The sequence below is a fragment of the Aquila chrysaetos genome, chromosome 5 (genome assembly GCF_900496995.4).
Source record: "Aquila chrysaetos chrysaetos chromosome 5, bAquChr1.4, whole genome shotgun sequence".
Taxonomy (NCBI): Eukaryota; Metazoa; Chordata; class Aves; order Accipitriformes; family Accipitridae; genus Aquila; species Aquila chrysaetos.
Genome location: NC_044008.1, coordinates 54,715,411 through 54,725,877, shown reverse-complemented (window position 1 = coordinate 54,725,877; position 10,467 = coordinate 54,715,411). Strand labels below are relative to the sequence as shown.

Here is a 10,467-nt window from a genome sequence, read left to right as displayed (position 1 = left end):
TGAGGAAAAGGATGTTGGGTTTGGCCAGAAGCACCCATTAGACTGTTGCCCCAAAAAGCCATGCTGGGAAACACAGCCCCAAACTCTGGGCTTACCCAGGTGGAGACACAAGTTTAGGTCACTTGTTACTATCTGAAGGTCCTTTGGCACAAATGTGCCTAACCCGTGGGAGGGAGCTCCCTGTCCCGGAGCCACCAGCATTGCCAGTTTGGGCTGGCCTCACTGCTGGAGGGAGCAGGGGCATGGAGGAGTGAAGACCAAAGGGAGCTGCTGCTGTCATTTAGGGCAGTTAAGTACATTCACGGTGCAGCACGTGCACCTGCATCCCTGCCTGAATAGCATCAATACTCCTTTTTGTTTCACTCTTGACGACAGCAGAGCCTTAATTGGGCATGAAGAACTTCATCAAGCAGCAGCATGGTGCGGCGGTCGGGTCCCCACAGCATCTGGCAGCTGCCGTGCTGCAGTCCCGCGGCTGCTCAGTGGCTGGCAGCTGCCCCAAAATAGCCCAAATATCATCCACCTACTGCAGCACGGCCGCTCCCTATGCAGAGCAGAAGGTGAACCTGAAAGTCCGCTCCCGCTGCTCATGAACACCACATGGGCTTTATGGCTTGCTGACTTGCAGGGGCTGGGGCTTTGTGGAGCCAGGTCCCAGCTATTTGCTGGAAACAGAGATGGTAAAGCATGTTTCCAACCTGAGGAGCTGCTCGGAGAACAAGACTGGAGGACTTGACACAGCCCACTAAAGCAAGGGGAAATTTCTAGATGTTTTTGTGCAAATAAACTCAGCAGGGACCAACTCACATGGCAGCGAGGTGAAATGGGAGCTCAGCCATTGATTTCAATAGCTTCAGGGTCTTGCTCTTGGTTTAATGTATTTTTAAAACAGGGGTGAGCAGGACCCATTCTGGGAATAGAAACATCACCAGCAATTTCATCCCCCTGAATAACTTGTCTATAAATTGCCTGTGCTTTGATCCAGAAGCTGCTTCAAGGGCACCCGAAATCCCTTCTCCCACCCCCTTTTCACCCCCCCCAGCACACCCCTGTTGCACTGCTGTTAGATTCAGCTCAATAATCTCTCTGGGCACAGTGAGGACATCCTGGTGGCTTCAGACGTCCCCTAGCAGAGCACTGACATCCACCCCAGATGGGCAAATAAGCCCAGCCTTCCCCTCTCCTTCACTGGCAAAGAAGGTCACAGGGTGTCCCCATTTAATCGCATGGCATTTCATGGTCTTGGCCCCCCTTCTTGCCCTTCTAGTCAATGAAAATAAATACAAAATAAAAATAAACCCCCTGCACATTTATTTCATTTCTTGTATTTTTATTTAAAAAGAAGGTTTGCTAACAGCAATCAGTACCGTGGCCCAGGCCCCTCAATACAACGGTTGGCTTTAGCAGTCCCTGCGGCTTCATCCCTGCTCTGTCCCTCCTCCGTGCCGGGGACAGACCAGGGAATTATCCAGCTTTAACAACCACTCCTGAATCATGGGAAGCTCCTCAGGATTGCAGACTACTTCCATCTTGCAGTTTTACTCTCTGTCTCCTCCCATCTCAGGAAACCCCAACAGCTCAAGCTGAGGTTCACAGTCAGGTTTAGCTTTATCGTGCAACTAAACTCAAGTTAAAAAAAAAAAAAAAAAAAAAAAAGCCAGGTTTTAAAAAATACATAAAAGAAATCATTTTCTGGAGTTGGAAAGAAACATCCCCTCGGTGGCAGATTAGCCTACATTTATCCACTGTAATGTTGCTTATACCTTAATCTTAGGCATCTTCATCTGACACTAATTAGCAGGCTGGAGGCTCCTATGGGTACAGTAGCTTCTACGTCCCAAAACATGAAAGTGAGCTCTTCCTTTTACCACTTGAAGCACTCAGCTTTTAAAGAGACAATCTCAAGTATTTCAGTCCCAAACTGTATAGTTTTTAACTTAAAAAACACAGCAGTAGGAGGAGGCACAAAGGTGATGATACCATGATACCCAGCCATGAAAGCATTGCAGTGCATGTCCAAGGCTTGCCTGTGTAGTGTTATTTACTGTCCCACAAATTAAACCCAAACTGCACTCACTGAACCCTGGACTCACCTGCATTCTGGCTAATTAGGAGACAAATAGAGTAGACTACAGAAGCAGAAAATTAAACAGGCTAATCAGATCAATCTAGATGCTTCCCTCAAAAAACCCAAAACTTAGAGAAAAGCAAATGTGGTTATAAAAACTTCTTTATATTTTGGGTTCTCTCTGGAAAAAAAAAAAAGGGAAAAGATTATTTCTTTGACGTTCATCACTAGGCAAGCATCCCATCAAGATACATCTGACATCCTATTTAACTCTTCAGAGTAAGAGCTAATTGGAGCTTGAAAGAAAGGACTGAGAAGGACTTCAGGAATACAGCACTGTATGCTGGTTCTTTGTGGACAAAGTGAAAATAAATTATTTAGACTTGACAAAGTCCCTTGAAGTCCTGCGGTATTTCTGCTTGGCTGGGTCTCAGGCCTATCACCCATATTTCAGCGGTTATTTTTGGAGGGGGAGAGAAGGCAGGCTGCTTAGCAGGTAGCATTTGGGAATTAAGAGCTAGATGTACTTAGGGTTTTCGCGAGCCCTGACAGATGTTGAGTGTCTTCGACTGTGGCACAGTAAGACACTTAATACTAATGGTGCCGGTTTGTGGCAGCAAACCTCCTTCCTGCCACGTTCCAGCATCTTTGCTCCATTCTAAATTGCTCCTTAGGAAAGGAAGAGAAAATACATGCTCAGCGCTCTCCTCGCCGTCCACCCGGCTCAACGCTGATGCGCCCGTTCTCTGGAGGCCCTCACATCTCCTCTCCGAGCAAATGTCACTGGGATCAGCTTAGCACAATGCCCCACCACCTCCTGGAGATCAAGCCGCAGCCCAGGAGGCTTCCCCCTCGCCTCTCCACAGGCTGCGCTCAGCCCGGTGGTCCGTGTTTCGGGTGGATCTGTGCGCGAATCCGCCGGGCACCAGTCCCTGCTGGGCAGGAGCTGGGTCCTGCTCGGTGCTGCAGGCAGTCCCTCGGCCGTGAGAGCCGCCAACAAACCTTCCCTGCCCACCCCGCTCCCTGCCCCTTCCCCTCCCCGCCACGAGCACGGGGCCAAGAACGTGCCTCGCTGCAGAGTGCCAGCGCCGGCGTCCTTGGCCAAACAAACTAACTACCAACCTCGGACCAGTCACGACAAACGGCTTAACGTTTACCCATCACCTAACATACCCTCAAAAACCAAGGCCACCTTCACACCTTTCGGACGTAGGTCGAACGCCCTTCCGAGCCCAGCAAGCCCACGGCAGGGGGTCTTGCTCAGGCCAGTCATGCCAGATGCTCCCGCATCTCTCCTGCCCCTTCCTTGGTGAACACCAAACAGTTATAATACTCAGGTCAATATATATAGGTACCACGTATATATATTTGTGTCGCTGTTCTGCGCATTAACAAAGATAACCAACCCCACCAGGCACCACTCGTCCTTTCCGCCCCCTCCCCTTCCTCCTGTGGCTGTGCAGGAACGCGGCCGGGGACCACCCTACGTGGCCCCATCGCACTCCCCCACTGTCAGCTTCAAGGCTCCCTGCTGGTGCAGCGTCTTTAAGGCTTTGAACTCCAAGGGCATGGTGTGCGGGCTGGCCTGTGAGGTGTAGCCATACTTCAGGCTGTCGTAGTAGTGGTACTTGACCGGATTCTGGTTCTGGTCCAGGGGAAAGGGCCAGAAGCCGTAGAGATAGATCTGGTTGCAGAATCGAGTGGCTAAGGTGTACATGAGGAGGCCTGTGGTGGGTCGCTTGATGTGCACCTTGTTTGTTAGCCAGTACCTGCAAAGGGAGAGTAGAGGGAAGCGTGTTATTCCCGCCACACGCCAAGCTCGTGTCTTGCACGTTTTCTCTCTCCAGCCTCTGACTGAGATATATTGGTAATTCAAACTGAGAGGTTTCTGACTAGCAGAAGAGTTCTCCATGCCAAGAAAAAGCCTCTCTAGGGATTGCTTCATGAATAAGCATCCTCCTGCTCTGGCGGTTACATCACACTTGTTGCTATGGCATTGAAGCATCTCATGCCTCGGCAATCCTTTATGAAAAACAAATTGCTTGCAATGGTGGCCTTCAGTACTTCAGCCTACAATTATCTTCCAATCAACCTAGGAGATCAATACCACAGACCAAGCCATCCACATGTCAAGTAGACTCCAGCAACCCCTTGAAGCAGACACACTCTCGCACACACAAGCTGATGATTTTCATTGATGAATGAAGATTTTTACTCTGATGGTAAACAAAACAGGGCTGTAAAACGTTTGTCTTGGAATAAAGGGTCAGCAGGCTGAAAGAGCTAAAACACACTGTGTTCCCATTACACTCAGCGATTGCTACTGGGATCCTGGACCAAAATACATCACCACACTCTGCAACATCAGTCCATGAGATACATAATATGGCATATTGCAATACATAATATGCGATACGGAGGTCAGCTGTGCTCGCTGCTGAAAAGTACATTATTTTTTATGAGGGATGGCAATAAGAACAGGGGAAGGAGGCACCCTGTAGTGATGCACAGGCAGAAACGGTATCAGCGGCTGTATTTTGGGCTGCTGATAAAAGTTATTGCAGCATCAACATCCTGTAAGAAGATGTTTCCAGGGCCCAGATTTTATTGCACAGGCAACTTATCTGGTTTGCTCAGCAGAAAAACACTGTCAGAGGAGCAAAATCAGAAAGCAAAAGGTTTGAGGGAGGTAGAAGATGTCCCCCGCCCCGGGTGCACTCCCTCCTCCCCCAGCACGTTGGATGCCACCGCTGCCCCACAGCAGGCAGGGATGGTGCAGGCAGCGCATCCCACCGTGTCACAGCCCGTTCAAGCCCTTGGATTATTTTTAATAGATATTTCAAAGGGCCTCAGTTCAGGTGAGTGACTGGCAGCGCTTTGGATAAAAAGCATGAGGAAGCGGGCCAAAGCACGTGGCATTTCTGTGTCCTCACCCAGAGGTTTGGGGTCCTGAGCCGGGTCCCGCTGTCGCACGCGGAGCCACGGGAAGTGTCTTGCTCCTCATTCGCACTTTCCGCCGAGCTCCTGAGGGTGCGGCACTCAAGACAGCGGGAACCCTTGGGAGAGCTGAGCCTTAATCCTGCAAATTAGCTTTTCACGAAAGCCATTAAAATTTAGCAACCAAGGCACAAAACGTACTTGCTTGTTCTCAGCCAGATAAGAGAAAAATTGACTTTTCTGGTGAAGCAAATTCTGGAAGCAGAGTGACTGCCTCAGCACGTGCAGGAAGGGCACAGCGGGGTTTACTGGGGTCCCACACCCCAGGGGTGTCCAAGCACCTGTAGCTTTAGCAAAAGACAAGTACGATGTTTTGGGGAGGTCCTCCTTGCCTGACTCATTTCCTTGGCATCCAGCATGAGAAAGGAACAAGAAACTGGGGGAAAACTGGTGAGAACGAGTATCTCAGAGGCATGACATCAGCATTTTCTGGGATTGCCCAGCCATATGGGTTGTGCTATGGGGACACAGCAATGCTCGCTGCGGTGCCAAGGCAATCTTCTCCCACAGGTAGCCATAAAACAGCTTCCTTGATGAGTTTACGGGTAAGCACATTAGACCCCTGGAGAGCGGAGAGAAATGGGAGATTATCACAACCATTTAACACCGTGAATTAGGGTATCCTCATGCAGCAGGGAAACTACCTGGGAAGAACTGCCAAGCCACATTAACCGGCTGGCGTTGGGGGAAGACAACTGTCTGGGTTTGTCCTGCAAGCTGCTTTAGCCTTAAAACTCTCCTTTTATCAATTTACCAGCTGGAGCACAGAAAAGATACTGGTGACCTTACAGCTGCCCAAAAGATTAACTTTTGGGTTTTGTCGCGAGGCTGTAAAAACTCTATGAATGTACAATGACCTTGACAGCGTGATGAAGTGACCCTTGCACATGGTTACCACCCGTGACCACCAACGTTTCAAGCATATTAATGACAGAAATGACCTACAGAAGAAGCATGCTGTCCTCTGCAACCCAGCATGCACAAACAGCCTTACCAAGACCAACAAGCGTGCACAACCACTACCCAAAAGCAGCCCTACCAAAACCAGCCCAGCGTATCCACGTCAGCACACGCAGGTAGTGAGCACTCACTCAATAATATCAGGGTAGGGAACAATGACAATTCAGTTTCTTATAATAAAAATTAAAAAACAGACTCTTTTTACTGTATTTCCCTCTATTGCAGGTATGGCATTGTGAAAACGAGAAGGATGACAAATCTGGCTCCTACAGCATCATAAATTCTCATTGCTGGCTGCAGCTTTGGGAGGGGGTGATGGACTTCAGGCTGTCCCAGCCCACCCACACAGGTGACATACATAATATATAATGCCCAAACCATAACATAGGCCATGCCACAGTGCTTGCAGTTTGTTTCCTGGACAGTGAAGGTGGGAAATCCTCTGGTGAGGTCTGGGGAATACTTTTTAATGACTGGTTTGTGATGGGGGTGTGGGAGCTATGCAGGAAGATCTCCCTCTTATCTCTCCCACCACTGGCCAACTGAGACAGTGGCCACGTTCCTGGTGCAGGAGAGAACAGCTGGGGATGGAAATAAAACCTAATTAATTCTGTAAATCCAAATGAGGTTGTCTGGGCGCACATGGGATGCTGTGTCAACAGCGCACCTTTAATATGTGAGGTCCGGGATTTTAATTAGGAGGAAAGATAATCTTGAAGCAGGCAGTAATTATTTTTCAAATTGGCTACACCAATCACCATAACTATTAACTGCAACATTTTATGGAAAGAGACAGCAATTAAAAGAGAAGAGCAACGAGCGGTCCTGAAACCCAATACGTTCTTTTTCAGAGCTCTTCTCACAGCGTGGACCTCCTTCAAAAGCTGGTGCTGTGTCGTTTCTGTAAATAAACCCTCAGGGGTGGAAGCAGCTACAGAGATAGGCTGGTGCCTGCGCAGGATGCAGCTATGAACAGGAACTGTGATGCTGTCAGGCAAAAATTGTCTGAGACAGCTCTTGTTTCGGATCATGATAGTGACAGATGGAAAATGCCATCAGATCTTCAAGGCCATCTTTTCTAAGGAGGCAGCCCAGACACAAGCCCTAGCACCTATCTGAACTAATACTTGATGGTAGCCAAGGACAGAGGCTTCAAGAAGAGCAGCTCAGAGAGTCTCGTCCTAGCTGGTAGGTGGCTCTCGTTGCTCCTCAACAACATCAATTTTCCAAAAGGTTTCCAAGAAACTTAAGAAGTGTCCTAAGCAGAACTGCATAGCACTGCTGCCGGCTGCCTGACCATCCGTGTGTGCCTCCTGCGAGGGGGCTGCACTACAGCCACAGGGGAAGCAACTGCTGTATTTGGAGCTTACAGCCCAGTGAGAATCCTTCAGGAGACAAAACGCTCTGAAACTGCCCCCAGGAAGCTGCAGCTCCCACCCGAGGGAAGGTGGCAGCCTCCACATCGCACATCTGGAGCACGCACCCCACTGCACCGACAGTATTCATCCCCCCCCGGCATCACTGAATTCAGAGAGCACAGCCTGGCCTTGATTTGGACTGAAACACTGGGTGCAAAACTCCTCCCTGCAGGCAGGGTTTGAGGACCGCTAGTGAGGGCAGGGTCCTGTTCAGTGCTTACCCATCACCTCCTGATATGTCTGAGAAAACCCTGAAGTAACTTGTAACCCCAGGTAAGGGTTAACCTGCAGGATAAAATGAACAGAAAATCCATTGCCCTGATGAAATGAATAAAAAACTCAGGTCAATGAAGAAATCAAGTTTCAGCAGTATTAGCTCCATTATTTAGTGATACAAATCAGAATTAACTAAAATAATGCAATTTCAGACCCTTTTAAAACAGCTTCTTCACAACAGTGTGATACAAACACAAGCTGTTGTGGAGGTGCTAGTCCTTGACAGTCAGAAGCATATTATAAGTCTGCCACACACATCCTGCTCCCATTAATACTCATGAAAAACCAGCTACAGATAATCAGAGCGAGTGCCCTGACACACTGGTGGGGCGAGGACAGGGCACAGCATGTATCTCAGCTGCTGGGTGGATGGAGATGAAGTGCTGGAGCCCAGGAAGCAACCACTATCCTCCACCCAGCTTCTCCCAGCCCTTTTCTGTCCACGTATCCAGTCTCCTGTCACCTCCACCAAAATAGCTGAGAGGCACATACAGTGATGAGATCTGTGCTGGACGGGTAGGAATGGGCAGGTTCCCATCCAGATTCATGCTAATGCTGACTCCAAAAGCTGGATCTTGAATCAGAGTTGGGTTTATCCCCAGGCTGGGCAAAGCCCAAACACCAAATCAAGCCTCTATATTCAGACTGGATCTGTACCGTGTGGCTTGGGTCTGGTTTTGGTGACTTGGTGCAAGCAAATCAACGCTGAGTCACAGATAAATAACTCTCTTCTCCAGGTCTTGAGCTCTGCGATGCCCTTCAAACACACATGGTACTCAACACCCACAAGTTAAAGCATTTCCAAACAGACAGAAGAAGAGGAAAGTAACTGGGAAGAAAATTACCCTATTTCTTTCCCCTTTCCTTCCTATGTCCCTCCCCTTCTTTTGACAAAGAAAAGACTAAATCTTCTTCCCGATTAACCAGAACAAATTAACTGTCTTGGGGTCTCAGTGCAGACACACCACAGCTCAGGTACAATGTGCCTCAAGTGCAGAAGGGGTGAGAATAATAGCTCACACAAGGATTTATTTGTGGGATATCCACTGATCTAACCCATACGTGACTTTACGGGGCAGTCATAGTCCCTCACATCCTACCCCAGTCACACACTTTTGAACGGCTATTTTCTCCCCCTACAGCCTTTGGTCATTTTCTTCCCTCACCTGAGTGCAGGACCACTGTCCTTAAACCATCTGTGGGAGCAGAGAGGAAGGGCTTTAAGGCATGAATCCCCAGGGCAGATATTTCAGAGAAGCCCCTGTAAGCATGAAGTACTATAAGGGAGGAAGCATAAAGTAGCTGGTTTAGAAAACCCACAGGTGGGTGATGCTGCCTAATCAACAGCAGAACTGATCTCGAGACAGAGCGAGAAAAGATGAGCTGGGAGGGCTGTGAAAAGGAAAGGCAGCAGCTTAGGTCTGATGTGTTAGAGAAAAAGGGAGCCTGTGGAGGGATGCAAAAGAGCAGGGTGATGCAATCAAAGCAACAGGCTAGGAGAATAATCTGCACACATGTGTCCTGTACGGCTATAAGCAAGGCAAAGGCTGTTGGAAAGGAGGTGGCATAGAATCATAGAATGGTTTGGGGTTGGAAGGGACCTTAAAGATCACCTAGTTCCAACCCCCCGACATTGGCAGGGACATCTTCTACTAGACCAGGTTGCTCAAAGCCTCATCCAACCTGACCTTGAACACTTCCAAGGATGGGGCATCCACAACTTCTCTGGGAAACCTGTTCCAGTGCCTCACCACCTTCATAGTGAAGAATTTCTTCCTTACATCTAATCTATCTACCCTCTTTCAGTTTAAAGCCATTACCCCTTGTCCTGTCACTACATGCCCTTGTAAAAAGTCCCTCACTGGCTTTCCTGCAGGCCCCCTTTAGGTACTGGAAGGCTGCTATAAGGTCTCCCCAGAGCCTTCTCTTCTCCAGGCTGAACAACCCCAGCTCTCTCACCCCTTCCTCGTAGGAGAGGCGCTCCAGCCCTCTGATCATCTTCATGACCCTCCTCTGGACTCGCTCCAACAGGTCCATATACTTCTTATGTTGGGGGTCCCAGAGCTGAACGCAGTACTTCAGGTGGGGTCCCACGAGAGCAGAGTAGAGGGGGAGAATCACCTCCCTCGACCTGCTGGCCACACTTCTTTTGATGCAGCCCAGAACGCGACTGGCTTTCTGGGCTGCGAGCACACATTGCTGGGTCATGTTGAGCTTCTCGTCAACCAATAACCCCAAGTCCTTCTCCTCAGGGCTGCTCTCAACCCATTCTCTGCCCAGCCTGTATTTGTGCTTGGGATTGCCCTGACCCATGTGCAGGACCTTGCACTTGCCCTTCTTGAACTTCATGAGGTTTGCATAATCAGGACAGAAGGCAAGGAGGGACCAGGGGAGGGTTTCCACCATGGCTGACGGATGGGAAAGGCAGTGGCTGAGCAGCATTGCCCTGAAAAATCAGCAAAGGCTTAGATGTTGTCTGGGTGTGAGGACCCAGAGAGACATCTGAGGCAAAGATGAATCCATCTTATGCCCCACCAGGCTGCACTTCTGAGGATACGTGGCAGAGATGCACTACGCAAGCTATGGACCCTCAGCAAGGTGATCATCGTCGTGAAGAGCGCATGTAAACTGTCACAATGATTTGGATGTTAAACCTAATGGGAGACCTAGCCAAGGAGCTGGAAGATATATTGATTTTTTATTTTTTTTTCTTTCAAGAAGCTATTAACAAAATCTTATGGGATTAGA

General features: G+C 49.0%; 1 protein-coding gene across 2 annotated transcripts in view; it reads right to left on the bottom strand.

Annotated features, from left to right (window-relative positions):
- Positions 1-1,318: 1,318 nt before the first annotated feature.
- The window catches only part of ST8SIA2 (ST8 alpha-N-acetyl-neuraminide alpha-2,8-sialyltransferase 2), a 35,654-nt gene continuing 26,505 nt past the window's right edge, over positions 1,319-10,467 (bottom strand). For both annotated transcript variants that reach the window (XM_041123804.1, XM_030015643.2), the window contains exon 6: positions 1,319-3,837. In XM_041123804.1, coding sequence (XP_040979738.1) covers positions 3,552-3,837 — 286 coding nt within the window. In that variant the 3' untranslated portion in view covers positions 1,319-3,551. The remainder of the gene's footprint in view (positions 3,838-10,467) is intronic.